At 39.3% G+C, this 21,772-nt stretch overlaps 1 protein-coding gene across 2 annotated transcripts in view; it reads left to right on the top strand.

Moving 5' to 3' along the window:
• The window catches only part of ero1a (endoplasmic reticulum oxidoreductase 1 alpha), a 37,958-nt gene extending 16,258 nt beyond the window's left edge, over window positions 1-21,700 (top strand). The window contains exons 7-16 of one of the 2 annotated variants that reach the window (XM_059957928.1): window positions 5,821-5,941; window positions 6,055-6,101; window positions 11,066-11,152; window positions 11,895-11,921; window positions 12,760-12,852; window positions 13,821-14,067; window positions 15,329-15,398; window positions 17,479-17,565; window positions 17,651-17,784; window positions 18,252-21,700. In XM_059957928.1, coding sequence (XP_059813911.1) covers window positions 5,821-5,941; window positions 6,055-6,101; window positions 11,066-11,152; window positions 11,895-11,921; window positions 12,760-12,852; window positions 13,821-14,067; window positions 15,329-15,398; window positions 17,479-17,565; window positions 17,651-17,784; window positions 18,252-18,312 — 974 coding nt within the window. In that variant the 3' untranslated portion in view covers window positions 18,313-21,700. The remainder of the gene's footprint in view (window positions 1-5,820; window positions 5,942-6,054; window positions 6,102-11,065; window positions 11,153-11,894; window positions 11,922-12,759; window positions 12,853-13,820; window positions 14,068-15,328; window positions 15,399-17,478; window positions 17,566-17,650; window positions 17,785-18,251) is intronic. The other variant, XM_059957931.1, reaches the window with a different exon arrangement.
• The last annotated feature ends 72 nt before the right edge of the window (window positions 21,701-21,772 follow it).

Here is a 21,772-nt window from a genome sequence, read left to right on the forward strand (position 1 = left end):
AGAATCCGTTGGAGTCTGGTGGTACCAAATTAAGGTGTTTATTAGTAAACTACACAATACAATATCAAAAATGCAAATATACATATAAAACAAGTTAGCAGTAATAAACCTAAAAGTGGAGGAATAATAATAATCAATAATAAATCAGCTCTACTGATGTCTAGGGGTAAATGAATTGTCATAGGAAAGTATAGAGTTCAGTTCATAAATGCTGAGGTGGTTATGGTTGTTGTGTTGAAAACGTTGGAGAGAGAGAGAGAGCGAGCGAGATGTAACAGCAACAGCTGCGGCAGGCAAACCTTTTTGTGGCTTTCTTAATCCGTCGTATCGTTGTGGTCATTCAGTTATAACCCCTCTGGTCTTCAGCTAGACCGTTCTTCTGTGGTGGACTCATCACTCTGGCATGAGTGGACACACACACAAGTCCCCACCGGCCCTGCTGTAACACTGTGAGCTTTACTGACCGATCTCCTGGTTCAGTCTCCGAAGCCCCCACCTTTCTGTGGGTTCCCAACACTCAGTCAGTGTCCATTGGTGTGTCTGAAGGGTGTCTCTCCATACCTGTCTTTTATCCCCACTCACGGGGTCTCAGCTATCCATCAACTCTGAATGACGGTGTCCATCAAATCAGGCCACTCCTGCCATCTCCTGAGGAATGTTAACGAGCAAAGTAAAGTCCTTGTAGTGGAAGATAAATAATCCAGGAAGAGTCAAAGTACAATAAATCAACAGTCTCTCTCCCCCTCTTATCTGTAGCAGATGTTTTTGCCTGGGCTTTATCTCTCTCTCTCAATAGCAGCATAACAATAGCAATAGTCCGTAGTTCTCGGGGGGGGGGGGGGGTTGGGAATGGTTAACTCTGCACCCCATTTCCATCAGGTCTGTTCAACACTCATAACACCCCCATCCTTCTGGAAATTTTCACCAGGGTGAAAACTATTAAAGCATATTACTGAATTACAGAGTTTAACAAAATACTGAATTACAGAGTTTAACAAAATACTGAAGTGGTCTTAACTACAAGAATAATACAGATACACTTTCAAATTAACATCTGGATAAACAGTCAACAATTACATTCTCACTCCCCTTTACATGTTGTATTTTAATATCAAATTCCTGTAACAACAGACTCAAACTTAATAACCTCCTATTTTTATTTTTCATGTTAGCCAGAAATACCAAGGGGTTGTGATCTTAGCTTAGGTGTGTATATTACAAAGCGTGAACCAATACATGTGTGATTATACTGTGATACATTACAGAAGTTTGTGCAAATACTAATCTCTATTTTACTTTCAAACTTAACATTCAATCTTCCATGATGTTGTCTTTATTATTCACATTCTTTGTTCAAAAAAAAAATCAAATTCCCGCAAAACCAGATCCTGTTATTCGAAGTGGCATTTGGTCAACCCTTGCCTCTCTTCCACTTAACTCTCACGTGGTTAGCTTGCTCACCAGCTTGGAATAGGCCTTCACAGTCTCCTTTCACAGGAGCCATCTTATCACCAATGTTTTCCAAACTAAGTCCATTTGCTGAACTTCCACACCACTCGTTAATTTTAAGCAGGTCATTAATTTCATCTTCAGGATCTTTAATTCTATTAGTATCTCGTTTAACATCTGCAGGTGATCCCTCTTGGTCAAAACAAAATAAGTTCTGCCTCTCCAAATCAGATCCTTGAACAACATCATCAAGTTGTTTATCCTTAAATTCCAAAACAAACTGTAATTGATTTGCAAGCACCTTGTTAACAAACCACTGTTCAGCTAACGGTCCCTTCACTTTAATTAACAGTTCTGAAACCAAACCCGACTTTAAATTTTCTTTATTCAGAAGTCTAGGAACAATACTTTTCCCTTTCCCTTCAATAATATTCACATCACCAGCTTTTATCTTCTTACTAACTTTTAACACAAGTGACTGAGAATTCGCACTTTCTCCTGGTGCCATGGTTAACCCTTTCTTCACTGAACCAAGTCTACCTGACCCAAAAGGACTGCGTTCCTTTTCAACTAAATCAGATACCTCAGACTTTTCCTGAGCTTCAACACTAGGTTCAGTACCCTCTGACTCCACATCCTTCACATCCTGAACACAGGCCAACGGGACATCTGCCTCTCCTAGGCTTTCAATACCAATCCCTTTTTCAAATTTTAAGTTTCCCTGATCCTCCCAGGTACTCCCTGGGCAACTCTCCTTCGGAGTAAACTCAACCTTGCGGGTTAAGACAACCTTGTCTGCCAACCCAGCAGACTCCCTCAAGGTAGCGGCATCCTTTTCATCTAGGACTGCCCTCACATCATAAGGAATACACTTAACTTCTTCAACTGAAAACAGCTCTGTCAAGCCAGACAGATCATCTGTGTCCAACCCTGGACCTTCTAACTGCCTCATCTGTTTCTCATCTTTACTCTGTGCCTCCATAACCTCCTTCCTCACTCCTAAGTGTTCACCTAGGGGTATTTTATGAACCAGGTTCAAAATTTCGTTCCTTGACAACACTAAATCTGCTTCGTCTCCCTTACTTTCCTCAACTCCACTATTCTCCGTTTTACCATCCTTCTACTCCGGTAACCCCTTTTCATACAAGGTCGGCAAAAATGTCTCTGCTAAGTCAACCCTGGACTCATTTGAACTGTCTCCTTTCTCAGCCGCCTTTCTAGACATGCTGCGAGTGATTGCGCATGCGGGATAAATCTTGGAATCTATGGGCGGGTCCTCAGCACTTAGAGGCTTACTTGTCCGCTTCACTGATGAATACACATCACCACCTGCCAGATCGTTACCAAGTAGGACATCCACGCCGTCCATCGGTAGTTTCGACCGCACCCCTATTTCGACTGGTCCAGATACCAGGTCACATTTCAGAAACATCCTGTGCAAAGGTACGGCCTCGGTCCCTTTCCCGCTACCTCTTAACACATCCTCCCCCGTCTCAGTCTCAGGACCGAAGTCTAACATCTTCCTTAAAATCAATGACTATCCAGCCGCAGTATCTCTCCAGATCCGCACTGGAACTGGGGTTTCACCCTCCTTCACAGACACTGTCCCTTCCCAGATAAACTTCTCACGCCCCTCTTGTGCTCTATCTGTCTTTGCCTTCCTCATCGATCTGCTGACCGACTCAATGCAACCAGTTGGGTTCGCTGTTTTCCCTTTTCCTGTCTCCTTCGGAGCAAAACACTTAGATGCTATATGACCAGCTTTCCCACAATTATAACACGTAAAGTTGGGAACCTTCCTGCCTGCCTGCTTTCCCTCTTCCCTACCTTTTCCACTAGTTCCCGGCTCATTCTCTGCCTTAGCCGGTGGGCTTTCTCTGCCATCCCTACTGCCTTTCTGGTAGCTCTTATTTAGGGAAAACTTTGTTTTGTGGGTTAAGGCATACTCGTCTGCTAATTTGGCAGTTGCAGACAGAGTCAATGTCTCCTTCTCATCCAAGTACGTCTTCATACTCTCAGGGATACAACCTTTGAACTGCTCCATCAGTATTAACTGTAATAGTTTATCATAATCTCCAATGACCCCTTTTGAGGTGCACCAACGCTCACAATACATTTGCATCTCACGGGCAAACTCTAAATACATGTAGTTCCAAGGCTTTCTCAAGTTCCGGGACTTCTGCCGGTATGCCTCTGGCAGCAACTCGTAACTCCTCAATACAGCCCTTTTTACTTCCTCGTAATCCTTAGAAACATCCATAGACAATGCCGAATACGCTTGCTGAGCCTTCCCCCTAAGTACACTCTGTCAGAACAGCCCATTTCCCCTTAGGCCAGTTCTGATTCACAGCCACTTTCTCAAAATGAAGGAAGAACTTATCGACATCCATCTCCTCGAAAGGAGGTACCAACTGGATCTCCAGACCAATCTTGAACCCCTCATTTGGGTTTGCAACCCGGTCTCTTCCCTGCGATGCCTTTAACCTCTCAATTTCCAGCGCAAACTGCCTCTCTTTCTCTCTGTCCTCTTTCTGCCTTTCAGCTTCTTCCCTCTGCCTTGCAGCTTCTATCTCCTTTATCTAGAGTATCTGGAGCTCAGGCTCCCTTTCCTCCTTCTCCACAGCCAACAATCTTTCTATCTGTATCTGAAGCTCACCCTCGACTGGTTTTTTCTCAGGGAACAGGTCCAATACATCCGACGTGAACACACCCTCAGATACGTAATGCACAGCTATTGCTCTCTGTATATCCAACTTGCTCATCGATGATTTCACCACCGAGAGATTTAATCGTTTTGCAACACTCACCAATTCCGCCTTCTTGGCATCCTCTAATACCCTTGAAGTCGGGTCTTTTAAAAGTTTGTCAATTTCCATCTCTGCTGGTTTCCCGCCTGGTTATCCACACAACCAGATCGGATAAGGGACTTTTATCCCGATTCACTGGCCCCCAATTTGGTAATCAAATCCCGGACGAGGCCCCAATTTGTTACATATCCCGTAACTGGGTGTCAGACCCCCAGAGAAAGAAGAATCCGTTGGAGTCTGGTGGTACCAAACTAAAGGTGTTTATTAGTAAACTACACAATACAATATCAAAAATGCAAATATACATATAAAACAAGTTAGCAGTAATAAACCTAAAAGTGGAGGAATAATAATAATCAATAATAAATCAGCTCTATTGATGTCTAGGGGTAAATGAATTGTCATAGGAAAGTATAGAGTTCAGTTCATAAATGCTGAGGTTGTTATGGTTGTTGTATTGAAAACGTTGGAGAGAGAGAGCGCGAGCAAGATGTAATAGCAATAGCTGCGGCAGGCAAACTTTTTTGTGGCTTTCTTAATCCGTCGTATTGTTGTGGTCATTCAGTTATGACCCCTCTGTTCTTCAGCTAGACCGTTCTTCTGTGGTGGACTCATCACTCTGGCATGACTGGACACACACACAAGTCCCCACCGGCCCTGCTGTAACACTGTGAGCTTTACTGACCGATCTCCTGGTTCAGTCTCCGAAGCCCCCACCTTTCTGTGGGTTCCCAACACTCAGTCAGTGTCCATTGGTGTGTCTGAAGGGTGTCTCTCCATACCTGTCTTTTATCCCCACTCACGGGGTCTCAGCTATCCATCAACTCTGAATGACCATGCCCATCAAATCAGGCCACTCCTGCTATCTCCTGAGGAATGTTAACGAGCAAAGTAAAGTCCTTGTAGTGGAAGGTAAATAATCCAGGAAGAGTCAAAGTACAATAAATCAACAGTCTCTCTCCCCCTCTTATCTGTAGCAGATGTTCTTGCCTGGGCTTTATCTCTCTCTCTCAATAGCAGCATTGCAACAGTAATAGTTCGTAGTTCTCGGGGGGGGGGGGGGTTGGGAATGGTTAACTCTGCACCCCATTTCCATCAGGTCTGTTCATCACTCATAACAATCACTTATTCAGCTGTTTGCAAAATAATGAAAACTTTATTTATGAAAGCATGTAAGATGACTGAAGCATTTGTTGTGAGGATCATTGCATAAACTCTTCTATCTGTACCGTCGAGACAATCAGGGTACAATGACATTATATACCCCCAAATGTCTTCAGTGCTTGCATCCTAGAGCAATGGGGGTTGTTTTGCTGGGAGTCTCCTTCACCAAACTTAGAGGAAAATGGAGAACTTTCACCCTACTCAGTATTCATGGCCTCGTGCCATCCTCTTCCTGGAAGGGGTTCAGTTTTTGGTGATTGGTACCATTAGTATACCATTGGGACATGTAAAAGTCAAACTGTCCCATCTTTGTAATTGAGTGGACTTGCAATATCAGTCAACTTATAGGAACTGTTTTAAAATGGAAGTACCTTGAGTGAAATGTAACTTTGTTCCTCAGATGAACAATCTCCAGATGCTGAGTATGTAGATCTGCTTCTCAACCCTGAACGCTATACTGGCTATAAAGGTATAGAAACATGGAAAATTTGGAATAGTATCTATGAAGAAAATTGTTTTAAGTAAGTAATACATCAGTAATGCTTCTAATCCTTGAATAAAGTATGTTCAAATCAATAAGTAGCAAGTCACTGTAAGAATTATGTACAGTCATCTATTTCACTGTTCATTGCAGGCCAAGCTCCATTAGACGACCATTCAACCCACTGACACCTGGCAAAGGTGAGTTAAATATAACTGGGATTACTATATTTAGAATTGGTTTTGACAGCAATAGTAGAAGTTCTTAGCAAATAACTTAAAAGTACTTTCTACAAAATTTGTGATAGGGATGGGACAATGGTTAGAATGTTCAGTAAAAGATCAGAGGGAGTTTTTTAAAAATGAAATCATAATCCAATCCAAACACCATCCAAATAAAAACAAAAAAATGAGAGATACAAAATAGTAATCTTGGTTATTGTAAGGTTTATCACTTTAGACCAACAGGAATACTTACTGAGTGGCAAGAGAAAAGGAAGAAAGGGATTTGGTTGTCTGTAAGGCTACATCCATTAAAAACTTGTACAGAAGAACAAATAATATTTACCTCAGTAGGCTGGGGCCTGAAAGTGAGGAAATGATGGCCTAGCTTGGAATACTAGTTTGAAGGATAAGCACCAGTTTTCTTGGAGGACTATGTTGTATTTCTAAAGTGGAATTTTAAAAAGTTGATTTTTTTCCCCACTTAATTTTAGGAAGCTTGAGGGCTGAGGGTAGAGGAGTTATCTAATCAAGTCATTTAAAACAACTAAGGTATTTTTAGGGATAGATAGAATGAAATTATTTTCTCTAGTAGCAGATTCTGAGATCAGAGTGAGTCCAGTTGGATCAGGAATGGCAAAACAGCTTCAATGATCTGGGTGACCTAGCAATGATGCAAATTTATATTTTATGGTATATGTTCATATGTTTTGTGGAAATGAGGTGGATGCCATTATATTGAAGGGATCTTATTTTAAACTGGCTTGGTATAAACCAGTTTGAGAAATTTTCTTATTTTGGGACAAAAACTTTGAATGAATCATGGGCAGATGGAGTTCAATCTGGGAAAGTGTGAAGTGATACACTTTGGGAGGTTGAGTTTCAAGGCAGAGTACACGATTAATGTCAGGATTCTTAGCAATGTGGAGGAACAGAGGGATATTGTGGTCCAAGTCCATAGATCCCTCAAAGTTGCCACAAAACCTGATAGGATGGTTAAGAAGGCATATGGTGTGTTGCCCTTCAATAGACAGACAGACAGACGGACATACTTTATTGATCCTGAGGGAAATTGGGTTTCGTTACAGTACAATAGCTAAGCGATTGAGTTCTTATAAAACTCTGTCTTCAGTTCTGGTCGGCTCATTCTAGGAAAGCTGTGGAAGCTTTGTTGAAGCTGCAGTGGAGATTGACCAGGATGCTGCCTGGATTAGAGGGCATGTTTTAGGAGGGTTAGGGTTAGTGAAGCTGCAGTGGAGATTGCCCAGGATGCTGTCTGGATTAGAGGGCATGTTTTAGGAGGGTTAGGGTTAGTGAAGCTGCAGTGGAGATTGCCCAGGATGCTGCCTGGATTAGAGGGCATGTTTTAGGAGGGTTAGGGTTAGTGAAGCTGCAGTGGAGATTGCCCAGGATGCTGTCTGGATTAGAGGGCATGTTTTAGGAGGGTTAGGGTTAGTGAAGCTGCAGTGGAGATTGCCCAGGATGCTGCCTGGATTAGAGGGCATGTTTTAGGAGGGTTAGGGTTAGGGTTAGGGTTAGTGAAGCTGCAGTGGAGAGGGTTAGGGTTAGGGTTAGGGTTAGTGAAGCTGCAGTGGAGATTGCCCAGGATGCTGCCTGGATTAGAGGGCATGTTTTAGGAGGGTTAGGGTTAGTGAAGCTGCAGTGGAGATTGCCCAGGATGCTGCCTGGATTAGAGGGCATGTTTTAGGAGGACAGGTTGAAAGAGCTCAGGCCTTTCTCTTTGCAGCAATGAAGATTGAGAAGCAACTTGACAGAGGTGTATAAGATTACAAGAAGCATAGACAGAGTGGATAGCCAGTGCCTTTTTCACAGGAAACAATAGCTAATACCATAGGACATACTTTTAAGGTGAATGGATGAAAGATAAGGGAAACATGACATCAGAGGCAGGTTTTGTTTTAACATTGAGATGGTAAGTCCTGGGGATGCACTGCGTGGGGTGGTAGTTGAGGCTGATGCATTTAGAAACTCTTAGACAGGCCCATATTTGGACAGTTGTGGACTATGTAAAAGCTTTAGATCAGTCATGGATTAGGTGTATTTAGTTAGCACAATAGCGTGGGCCAAAGGGCCTTGCTGTTTTGTGTTCCAGGAGGTAATTACTAATTAGAAGGAACTAACATGGATTTGACAAGGCTACTTTATGCTAATTTCATTTTATGGAAATAACATATCAAATTTTAACAAAAAAACACAATAGATATAAAAATTGATTTTCAGAAGACTTTTGATTGAAGTTTATGAAGAGATTTATTCTGAAAATATAAAACATGGTCAGTGGAAGTATTCCATATAAAGCAAATGAATATTGGTGTCCAAGGACAAAAAGAACATGACTGTATCTTTCAATATACATGTGTTCTCCATACCACTCCCTAAAGATATACTTTATTTGTCACATGTATATCAAAACATTCAGTGAAATGCATTGTTCGCATCAGTGACCAACACAATCCAAAGGTGTGTGGGGTGGGGGGTCAGCCTGAAAGTTCTGCTATCAATATAGTAAGCCTGCAACTCACTAACCCTAACATCTTTGGAATATGGGAGGAAACTGGAACACCCGAAGGAAACCCACGCAGTAACAGTGACAATCTACTTATAGACAGTGGCGGGAATTGAACCCTGATCGCTGGCACTGTAAAGTGTTACACTAACTGCTATGCCTCCCCTAAAGCTCAGTACAACATTGTGGGCCAAAGGACCTGTAATGTTCTAACTTACAGAAAACAGCGGGTATTGAGCCCTCAGCACTGGTGCTGTAAGGCATTATTGAACAATGTAGAAGTCAGACTTCAGGTAAGATGGTGGCACGTTTAGTCACAGCAGCCTCTCCAGCTCCAACAAATGGTTCAGGTGCTTGTCTTAAATGTTTTCTTGTGATCACGATCCTATTGGACATTGGTAATACAAAATACTGTAAGTCCGGTTCAGTAGTGAGATTGACAGCAGAGGAGTAGTGTGGCCTTAGGTTCTTGTGCAGACCAGGCTGCAGCATCGCCAGTTACAGCCATCCACAGAGGAGGCACTGGAGGTAATGTGGGAGAGAACAGAGATGCAGCGGGCATGCTGGGTTGAGGGCTGGCTCTCCCATTGTTGCTGCCCTCCAGTGTTCACTCCCTGTAGGACTCCCTGGATAGAAACGGCTAATACAAGAGGGCATAATTTTAATGTGACTGGAGGAAAGTGTAGAGGGGATGTCAGAGGAAGGGTTTTTACAGAGAAGGTGGTGGGTACTTGGAACACACATGGATGTAAGAAAATGGAGGGCTGTGTAGGAAGAAAGGGTTAGATTGATTGTAAAGAAGGCACAACTTCTGGGCCGAAAGGCCTGTACTGTGCTGTAATATTCTATGTTCCAACTGCTACACTACTGTGATGCCCCAATAATAGAATTAGCCCACTATAGAAAATGACATCAAAAGGAATCATGGAAATGCCAGCATTCAAGTATGGAAGAAAATTAATTTAGCAGCTTCCAAACTTTTTAAAAACTGAAAATGGTGATGGGTAATTGGAATTTTTAATATAAAGCATAGGGACTCTGAATATCACAGATAAAAATAAATAATATATAATTTCTGAAGATCACAAGAAATTACATATACAGCTCTTGATATCCCATTATAATACATGGTTGAAACAAAAGAATGTATCAAAAATGTTCACTAAGAAAGAGGGACTAATTGTGAATGCTGTCAATTTCAAGGTCTTTTGTCATTAGAAGTAAAGATATGTTAATCTGAAAGAGCTTTTCAAAAATGACATTTTCAGCAAAGTGGTAACAAAGAAACATTGGAAATTATGAAGAATGAGAACAGCTATTTGAATAGATTTTCACAAAACAATGCATAGCCGTTGATAAATTGGATTTCATGCTTTTTTGATGTGCTGAATAAAATTATTACTGTGATGTACACCGTTTAAGACTGACTCTGTACTTTTAGGAGGATAATGCTCCTCACTAAACAGCGATCAGCAGCAGCATTCTGCCAAGACTGCCGGGGAATAAGATTAGAGAAGGGAGGGAGTGATTTCACATTGTACTCCGATAACATCTCATGGCCACAAGTATTCTCAAAAGCCCATTATCAGCTGTAGCTTCAGGCTTTCAGAGGGATCTGGAAACTGCAAATTATGGAGGATGATTTAAAACATAATATCAATACTCTGGAGAAACATTTTTAATTGTACAAATTTCTCTATGTTCACTTTGTTGAACTGTATGATCATGCAGGATGTAAATCACATTTGATACTGATGATGTCACTGTATGCACTAAATGCAAACCTGATAGCCATAAGGGAGTGACTTTCACAATGGGCAGGTTTTGCAGAAATTCTGTATAAGCATTGCAAAATATGCTCAAAAATTACACAGTGTTCACTTCTAGACACAACAGACACAAATAGATCTTCCCTAATCCAATTTCTAGGCTGGAACACAGAGAGCAGAATGGGTTCCTAAAATGTTGTTGATTTGTACTATTTGCTGAAGTAGCTGGCTGCCTTGTAATTATATATCAAGATTTATTATTCTGCATGCCAATATTGTGTACTACTTTGTGGCTGATATGTAGAAAACTGATTACATCTATATATGAAATGTAATTTAAGAAGTTTAATATTCTTTATAATTTGTTTATTTTTCTCTTGCAGGTGCTGAAGGTAATTTGTTTTGGTCAGTCCTGGGATATCATTGCAATAGGTTTACATCTATAGTTCTGGATGGCTTTAACAATGTTGACTTTGATCATTGCAACAGTAGTTTGTAACTTTTAAAAAAATATATACATTTTATTACAGAACAAAACACATTTTTTTCATTTTGGGGTGATTTACTAGTTCTTATCAATGATTTCTTTAAATTGTCATTGCTATTTATGGATTGAGATTATGTATTTATTTATTCATTCAACATAGACAAAAGCAGTAGTGAAGAAGGACATATGGTCCACTTCACTTGCCAAACTTGGGGAAAAATTCAACATATGGAAATCTCTGAAGCTGGTGGGTACCAGTAGTTGGGACACTGTCATTATGTGCATTTTTCTACTTTGTTTTGAATTATTCCACTTGGAATGACCTTAAGGCAAAGTTGTTGAAACATGTGGATTACTTCACTTTTCAGTATTTTTTTTAATAGCTAACTTCTTTTGTTGCACTAAGAATTTCCCCAAAATAAAGAAAAGCAGCTCTCCCAATGTTCCTTTCTAAGCAGGTTTACTGATGGAAATGCTTTATTATAACTTGCCAAACAGCGCTTTCCCTTGCCAATAGCAGTAAATGGTATGAAAGTAAGTGATTAGCAACTTAGGCTTTTTGATAGAGGGTATGTTGATACATTGAATAGTGATATGAGCAAAAGCAAAATGTTAATTTTCTCCTAAATTAATAATGTTAATTATATTGAAGCTTTTGACGTATTAAAAACATCACTTAACTAACGGCCGAAGTAGAATAGTTAAACAGTAGCAGTGTTACGATTCATTCTCAGAAGTGTCATATGAGAACATATGATTGTAGTCAGGAAAAATTGATTTAGTTTTAAGATTTTATTTGGAGAAAATGGGGATGAACCAGGGAGAAGGAAAATTTATCACTTCAATACCCCTGGATTAAGCCCAGTTAGCAATGCAAGTGGGATCTTAATCATTTTAAGAATTCAGTGACCTTGTGGTTTGCTCACATTAAGATTGTAACATGGTTTAAGTATTTTAATTATTTTTTTTTCCTTTCCCTCCCTATAAAGGTGGAGCCTTCTACAATTGGTTGCAAGGTAAATGCATCTTCATGGCCATGTACAAATACTTTTGCAGATAACGTTAACTGTTACAACTGTGAAAGTATCTGTTAAACTTTTATCAATGAAGCTACAACCATTTAAGATGTCACCAGGTGGTACCTTTCAATATCATTATACATATTTAAATATTGAAATCCCAGTAAGTTGGAAGCAAACAATGATGAGTGATTGACAAGGTGTTTTTTAACTAACTGGAAAACTGGTACCGTAGGGGTTCTGTGGGGCTTAGTATTTGGTCCTTTGCTAATTAAAAAGCTCATCTTTAATGTAGGGAGGTTTGTAGATAAAATTGGCCATGTGATTGACAGCAACGAGGGAAGCTTTAGAATACAGGAAGATATAAAATATCTGGGCGCATGGAAAGAAAGGTGCTTCATCCAGTGAAGAATGAAGGAAGTGCAACCTGGCAAGGGAACACAGGAGAAGGAGACTATATTGCCTAGCATGGTTGAACAAGGGAGAATATGTTTACAGATTCTTCATGGTGGTGGAAGAGGTCAATAAGATGGGTAAAAAGGAATATACCATGTTTTCCTTTACTAAGGCACAGAAATACTTGCAGAGAGTAGTCAGTGAACTTATAGTCTGCAAATGTAATAAACACTCTCAATTTAGTACAGTACTAGGATTTGTAATTGAACTGAGAGCTGCAGTGCCATTGTTCCAGCACTAGAAGATGCAATTAGGCTTATTTTAAACTGGCAGAGCTGAGATGAGCCAGGTGCCCTTTATTATATCATGTATTTCCAATGATGTTATGATTAACAAATCAATTATTGTTGAGGAATGAAACTAAAGTTTTCTGTTTCAGATTTGTGCATAGAGAAGAGATCATTTTATCGAACTATTTCAGGACTCCACACCAGCATTAATATTCATCTTAGTGCACGATATCTGTTAGAAGGTATGTACCAAACACTCCTCTTCCCCATGATTTGCCACACACAAATCAAGGATGGCAATCTGCCAAATACAGAACGCTTCTTCTGATACTTTTAGTTAAACTTTACATCTACGCTATGCTAAAAAAAACATTTTCCTGGCCAGATAATTTTGAGAGATTTGGTTTTGCTTGATGATGCTGAGATAAACTTAATTCATTTTCTCCATGAGTACGTAAGTGGGCCTAATGAAAGATTTACTGTCTCAATATGACTGGGACAATGGTAAGCAATCACTCATCTTCAACTGGTTTGAGTATACCATCGTGCACTGTCCAGCTGCAAGGGACTGTCCTTCCCTGGTTGCATGAAATGTGGGCAAGGACGCATGACAACATTGAGAAATCAGAAGTGGGGCAGCATAAATTCTTGGAGGCATTAGAGGTAATGAAAAAGATACATGAATGTAAACATATTGTAGCTTTTCACAGTTAATATTATAGCTTGCATGCTGTCTGCTGTCATGAACAATTTTTAGATGCAGACAAGACTGCAGGGAGACTCCACTGTAATTACCACAATGGGAATTGTTTCCTTTCTTGACTATACATCAGATGTCTCCTGGAATAACCTCCTTCCCAGAAGTAAGGACAAAATATTACAATGTGTCTTTTGGCATTTACGTTGGCAATGAGGCAGAGTTGTCTCCTTTTGATTTTAGAAACTGTCAGTCAACCTATAGGTGAAGCTCCCTCATGTGGGTGTTAGTATTCTGGGGCATGTTAAAATATTTCAAAGATTAATATTGCTTTTATTTTGTCTAAAGGTAAAATTTAAGAAATGCCTGTTTTAGTAACTCATTGGAACTACTGTTTTAACAGTATAATTTTAAAAAATCAATATTTTTCCAGGGAGAAAAAGGCATGATAAAGTGTGTTGAGCGCAGTCCTCTTACAGCCAATGTAATGTCGTGTAAACTCTTTTTCTACAGATACCTGGTATGAAAAGAAATGGGGGCATAACATTACAGAATTTAAACAGAGATTTGATCCACATATTACCAAAGGAGAAGGACCACGCAGGATTCAAAACCTTTATTTCTTGTACCTGCTGGAGTTGCGGGCTTTATCCAAGGTGTTGCCCTTTTTTGAACGCCCTGCCTTTCAGCTTTATACAGGCAATGAAGCACAGGATACTAAATATAAAAATCTTCTTCTGGAAATTCTCAATTTGGCCAAGTAAGCAATTATTTGATATACAGTATTATATGGTTTATTAGCAAAATTATATGAAGATGCGAGGCTGAAATACAAAAATGCTGCAAGACAATTGCTTAGAGAAACTATCACTAAAGCTACCTGTTAAATTAATTTGTACAGTGTTCAGGAAATGTCAGAACAGCTTACCATTATTGTTGCAATGAAAAATTGATCCAAACTAACTCATATCTGTTAGAAACCTGGATAATGATAATTCACGATAGGGATATCCCACAGATAAACTTGCAGTGCTGGTTGTTCCTAAAAATTTACTAAGGAACTGCACCTCATGACATTGGGTAAATTCCAAGTATAATTCATTCTTTTGTGGGCCAGTTTTCTGAAAATTTGCCTTGTGCCAAATGTGACATCTAGAACATGGACCTCAGCAATTTCCCTCACAAACTTTTAATTCAAATTCTGGTTGTTATCATGATATGATAACTTTGGCTCCTCTGTTTTCTTTAGACATCATTAATAAATGAATTTCTTCGGACTAACTTTTAATCTTAATTCATGAATTTTAATTTTTGAACTGTGATCTTCCTTACGTAAGTTCATATAAACAGTTTTTAACAGCATTGCCAGTAGAAGTGACATTTAAAATTAACTTTAGGATGTTTTCTCCTTCTGCACTTTTAAATAAGAAAACCTTTTTTCCATTGGGTAAAAGAAGGCACAAACTGTCCCAACGACTTTAAATCCATGTTTTAAACTACTTCCTGCCGTTTACTTATCCTCTGCTTTCTGAAGTCTTTCCAGTATCCCTTTCTGCTTCATATTTCTGGACATTAAACTGTACCAGCATTTTACCCATTAATCTCTTCACTTTACTGTATTAGCAATAAACTTGCTATCTCTCCTAATTTAGTAACAACAAATTTTAATAACACATTACTCCTCACGTCCAAATTTTTAACGGTTTCTATGGTCTCACAGATCCCTACATATACTATCTGTCTGAAAAGCTCCCCCAACAAAAGTTACAGATATCTTTGTTGCACCTCCACTTTTTCCAACTGTTTATCCCTTGTTAATAATATGTTCTGGAGTCCATGTAACAAGCCTCTGATGTTGCACCATATCAAATTAAGTATGTTTATAATTGTTACACGTTTATGAACACTTTTACAATAATCAAGCAAATTCAGATTGCTGATGGTTTGTAACACAATGGCAATCGTACTCTTTTACTGCTGAGTAACAGTTTATCAATTAGTAACAATGTATTCTGCCTTAGATCCTTCCCTTCACACTTTAATGAACATTCCTTGTTTGCTGGGGAGAAAAAGGAATCTGTAAATCTAAAGGTAAGACTATATTAAAACTGCTTTTTATATTAACAATAACTAAGCCAGCAAGTGTTTGATCATAGGCTGTGCAGTGGAAGACTAACTGCTGCTGGTATTGCATTAACTGGAAACTCATTCATAATTGGAACATTTTCCTCCAGCAACATTTTAGCAGTTCTGTTGCCAGATTAATGTCTCGGTCCTGAACCTGTATTGTACCCACCCAGAAAATTTGGTGTCTAGATTAATACATTTAATTTATTCCTTTTATAAAAGCTTCCATTGTAAATATAGCACGATTATGGATCATTATAAACAAGTGCAATTAAAACATTTGCATCAGATTTTTAAAAACTAAAGAACTCTGCCAATATAAGGCAAGTTAGTGGATTAAATTTAGCAATATTCTGATTATGTAGCACTGATTAAAGTGGACAAGGAAAATTGCATTTTTATCACCAGCAATTTCAAGCTTATTTAACCAATAAATAGTACAATTCTATCCATTCTTCAGAAAAAAAAACATGTTGGTAAGATAATCTATTGTATTGTAGATTTGTATCCAAAATTGAGTGGTCATGCTAGAAATCACAGGATTGTTACAAAACAGCACATCAAATTTGCTATCTTCAGACCGAGAGAGATGTGAGACTGCAGATGCTGGAATCCAGAGCAAAGCATAAATGCTAGATTAATACTGCGTGGAGGCAGAGGAATGGTCAACATTTCAGATCCTGATCCTGCATCAAGACTCTGGGTCTCAACCCAAAATGTCATGCATCGGTTTGCATGGACTTCCGCTGAGTTCGTCCAGCAGCTTATTTGTTGTTCCCATCAGTCTCATTCTCTCATTCACCCCCTGCAAATTGATTTGCCTCAAATGCTCATCCAACTCCTTTTCCTTCGATCATCCTAACTGACAGGGAGTTCCTAACCACTTCTCAAAGTACACAGATTCTCCGTTGACTTAAAACCGCTGGCTATACTCCACCTAGAAGCTTCACATTATTTCCACAGAATTTGGTGTGCAGTGTTTTATGATTTAAATTATTTAACCATCTGCTTGCTTTAATATTCTTTATGCATGAATAGCCGACCCTGTTAAGCAGACTTTCCAAGATTCATGCAAGTACTCTCTCTACACCTGCTTTGGAAACTGGTTTCTACTTTATTACTTCCTGCCAAAAATGGACGATAAATCACAGCTGCTGTTCCTTTGTTTTTGCTGCATTTACCTCCGTGGCTTTGGGGTTCCATTTTGATGAAGGCTGGGTGCCACAGTGAGGTGGAGTGGACTTTGTGCATCTCCAAGGCCTTAGCCAGCAGATTTTAAGGATTTGTATCCTAAACAGCTTGATATAAATATGCTGCAGATACCCAGCAGATCAGGCAGCATCTGCTCAGAGAGAAACAACCTTTCATCCTAAGAAAGTAAGAAAATAAATGGTTAAGTTGTAGAGAATATAGCATGTTAGCACGGAGACCAAACCTGTTTAGATATTGCTTAAACTTATAATTCATTTTATTAGTGTTCTTAACATGTTCCTCCACACACATTAAGGCAAAATATACAAGCCACTTCCCTGGACTTGGCCTTTTAATCATGGACAATTACTTCATATGAATGAGATCAGGCATATTATTGGTAGTCAGTCTTGGCATGAGGTGGGGTTCTGGTCTTTCTACTCAGCACATCTGTACCCCACTGCTGATCCAGCAGCCAAGCAGGTGGCCACATGCACTGCTTGCTATTATGATAACTAAATTTCCATATGGCGTTTGCTAATGAGCTCTGCACTACTCAAATAATTGCTGTGTTTTAATTGCAAAATTTACATACACAAATGCTAGATTGTAGTATCAGGTCCAAAATCAAAGGGCACCAAGAGCCCTTGGTGTCAGTGATAATAAACCTGATTCCGATTCTAATACACTGGAATGACAAACTGCTTTTCCCAAAAATGGTGGTTCTGGTTATTGCTGCTCTTTCTAAGATTTGATTTCAGCAACTGCAAGAGCATATCCATACCCTAAGCAATCTAATCTTTAATTATCATGTTATTGCTGGAGAAGATAATATGCATTTCTCTTATCACAGGAAGAATTTCGGCTGCATTTCAAGAATATTACAAGAATCATAGATTGTATTGGTTGCTTCAAATGCAGACTTTGGGGCAAACTTCAGGTCAGTACTGATCTCTGAAAGAAGAAAAATAATAGTTTAATCTTCAGTTATGTCTAGATGTTTTCACACACTGTCATTGCTTTAGATACAAGGGCTGGGTACTGTACTGAAGATCCTCTTCTCTGAGAAGCAGATAAACAGTATATCTGACTCTGGTCCATCTAAAAGATTCCACCTAACACGCCAAGATATCGTTGCACTCTTTAATGCTTTTGGAAGGTAAGAGCATTTTAAAATAGAAACCACTACATATTAAATTGGAACTAAATGACTGTTTTCCTCAAACTTCAAGTATAGAAAATTTCTCAGAATGAGTGGGTAGGGAGAATGAGAGGCCACAGATGCTGTGCAGTTTTCAAAAAAAAACAGCAGGATGATGTTCTTCCTCTATTACATGACAGAAGTGGGATTAGGGTTAGCATACTTACCATAAAATTGACAGATACAACTTCTGCCTCTGAAATTCTTCTCCTATCCAGGAGTTCTGCCAGCATAGGGGCTGGGTGTTATAAATTACTTCACCCCCTAAGATTTAACATGGGGATAGAACTGGATCAGGTCCACTGCATTTCTGTTGGCTGGGTAGGAATGTGATTATTAATAGCTCAGTTTAGGTTTACAGATAGTAATGTAGGATACATGTAGCTACTTTACCACTAAACATCGGTAACCATCTTTTGTTCCAGGGTTTCTACCAGTCTCTGGGAGCTTCAGAATTTCATGGAACTACTGAAAACTACACATTGATGGTACCTAACTTACTACTCTCTTTTTCCTATTGAAAGTTCTTGTGCTTTTGTTTTGAAAAGTCAAGAGATTGTAAATACAGTAGGTTTTGGTTAATTGGGTGGGACACATCAGGCCCAGTACATAATGGAGCTGCCCCAATCAGCCAGTTTCATGGAAATGGTCAAAAGCTGTAAAATAAAATAAACCACTTATAACTGCCATAATGTATGTATTTAAATAAATAGGGAACAAATTAGAACACTACTAATACTACTACTGTACTATAGAGCTAATAGTTATTGATGGTAGAATTCATGCAGTGTAAGCATTTTTTTCATTGACTGAATGAACAAAATCAGTGCAGGTGCCTACTGCAGATAATGGACTGCCTTCACACAATACTTTTGATGATTGCAGTTTCCAAATCTACATTTTCATTGCACATTCCAGATGATTGTTGATACCTTCAAACTTTTTGTAATTTCTAACTTGTAGTGAGATAGTTTCATATTCATTTCCAACATCTCCAATCCTGAATGCTTGAAACCATGGTGAGCAAAACAGTTCCAAATTGTGTAACTGCTTACTTCTCAATTATCAGTGACAAAAATCACTTTTCTCGACAAAAATAGATGTAGTTGATGCTATTTAAGAATGGAACACTCCAAGCAGTGTAGTGTGCAACAACCACATGAGCATGCAACTGATGCTAGATAGAAACTGATTGGGAATGGTCTCCTGCTCCAGTTAAGCAGCATTTGTTCCCAAATAAATGGAGGGAATCTTGGCTATTTTCTTGATTTTGTTTTGAGTAGTCCCAATGAACCAGAATCTACTGTATACTGTAAAAACAAATTTAATGCTGTAGCTGAAGAACTGTTTTCAGAAATCATTAATACAAAAATGGCTAGTTCAGCCAACTATGCCATAATGTTATTTGTTGATATTGTTTGTGACACTGTGAATTACAACTTGGAAATTAAAGACATTGAATATTTTTGTATGATTTTCACTGAAGAAATGTTACCAGTTGGACCACTGAGTTTACAAAATGCACTGTTCCGCTCCAAGGTTTCTTAACTTTAATTTTATTTCATCCATCAAATTAAATTTCATTCAGGATAATTGCATCACTGTTGCAGCAACATTTGTTGAAATGAATGCAATTATCAAAGACAAAAGGATTACTGAATGATAACCAAGTTAATTCCCAAGTTGCATGGAGATTGTAGCAGATTGTTTGGGGGTCAAATCAATGTAAATAGGATGATTTTGTTTAAAACATTGCTTGACATCTGGATTGCAAGTGCGCTGTGGCTTTTTAATTTGATTCAACTTATTATTTCCAACAGCCAATTTGGAAACTCCAATTGCAATAAATTTTCAACAATCTCACAAACAAGCAGATCTGGTGTGGTTTGTGGCAAGTTGTAGAATATACTCGATACTTTTTTTAATACTTGAGCACCAATTGGAGTTCTGTAAATAACTGCTACTGAAGATTTATATCTGATCTATTGCACATGTGAAAATCCAAGGGGCACAAAGCCAGATGTATAAAGTGGTGAAAAATTGCAGGGGTAGGAAGGTATAGGTTTGTATTAGTCCTTCCACCCCTCAGATTTAACCACTTACCACTTTAGTGGCTCATTTTACTATAAACCTGCATGGCTTTGCAAGGAAACAAGTATCTGGAGGGAAACCCTGCAAACTCAAGATTATTTTCAATTGTAGTTGAAGCTACTAGCTGGAAATAGCCCTGACCCAGCACTTAATCGTGTGGAAGGACATCATAAAGAACTATCATATATACCTGATGAGTTGACTTATGTTGGGACTACATTGCCCAGGTTTTGGCTTTTCAAGATAGAATTAATAGCAACTCTGGATCATGCTTAGCAATCCCTTTCAGAACTTAGTACTCACTTATTTTCTGAACTTCTAAGAATAGCACAATGTGTTATCTGTGGGGTACCTGCATTCAGTCCAGAAGGTCAACACCAAACTTGCTGTTGCTTGGAATTCTATATTTGACTCCCACCCCAATGCAAGAGGCTAATCCAAGTGTGGAACAGCTCTTCAGCTTCAGATTGAGCAGCCTTTTGGCCTCGGTACTGAATCCTACACATTCATTGAACTTGATTTCTCAGTAGTCCGTCTGATATTGCTTCACCAACCTGATCCCCTTTTATCCTCCCTCTGGATTTTGCAATTCCCACATCTTGTCTCTGGATAAGAGAATATTTCAAGTCAAGGACACTTTTTGTCAGATGTTAGCTCTGTTTCTCTTCATACAGACAAAGCCGGACCTGGTGTGCCACAGGGATCAGTGCTGGGTCCATTATTATTTGTCATCTATATCAATGATCTGGTAAATCGGATCAGCAAATTTGCTGATGATATAAAGATTGGAGGTGTAGTGGACAGTGAGGAAGGTTTTCAATGCTTGCAGAGGGATTTTGACCAGCTGGAAAAATGGGCTGACAAATGGCAGATGGAGTTTAATGCAGACAAGTGTGAGGTATTGCACTTTGGAAGGACAAACCAAGGTAGAACACACAAGATAAATGGTAGGACACTGAGGAATGCAGTGGAACAGAGGGATCTGGGAATACAGATACAAAATTCCCTAAAAGTGATGTCACCTGTGGATAGGGTCGTAAAGAGAGCTTTTGGCACATTGGCCTTTATAAATCAAAGTATTGAGTATAAGAGTTGGAATGTAATGGTGAAGTTGTATAAGGCATTGGTGAGGCAGAGTTTGGAGTATTGTGTGCAGTCTTGGCCACTGAGTTACAGGAAGGATATTAATAAGGTTGAAAGAGTAGAGATGGTTTACAAAGATGTTGCCGGGACTTGAGAAACTGAGTTACAGAGAAAGGTTGAATAGGTTAGGACTTTATTCCCTGGAGCGTAGGAGAATGAGGGGAGATTTGATAGAATTGTATAAAACTATGATGGGTATAGATAGTGAATGCAAGCAGGCTTTTTCCACTGAGGCTAGGGGAGAGAAAAACCAGAGGATATGGGTTAAGTGTGAAAAGGGTAAAAGGGAACATTGGGGGGAGCTTCTTCACAGAGAGTAGTGGGAGTGTGGAATGAGCTGCCAGTTGAAGTGGTGAATGGAGGCTCACTTTTAACATTTAAGAAAAACTTGGACAGGTACATGGATGAGAGGTGTATGGAGGGATATGGTCCAGGTGCAGGTCAGGGGGACTAAGCAGAAAAATGGTTCAGCACAGCCAAGAAGGGCCAAAAGGCCTGTTTCTGTGCTGTAATGTTCTAAGGTGGGCATTTGCAGAATTTGGGTGTTGTTTAGACAATAGGCCCTGTTTCTTCATGTGCAATCCCAGGATTGCAGAAACCAACCTAGCTGGTGTGTGTGTATGTGTTTGTGTGTGGATATATATATAAAATATAAAAAATGCCAGCTACCCTGCTGTCAGTTGTAACTGCTGCACACACACATATATATATA

Source organism: Hypanus sabinus, chromosome 2 (assembly GCF_030144855.1).
Source record: "Hypanus sabinus isolate sHypSab1 chromosome 2, sHypSab1.hap1, whole genome shotgun sequence".
Taxonomy (NCBI): domain Eukaryota; kingdom Metazoa; phylum Chordata; class Chondrichthyes; order Myliobatiformes; family Dasyatidae; genus Hypanus; species Hypanus sabinus.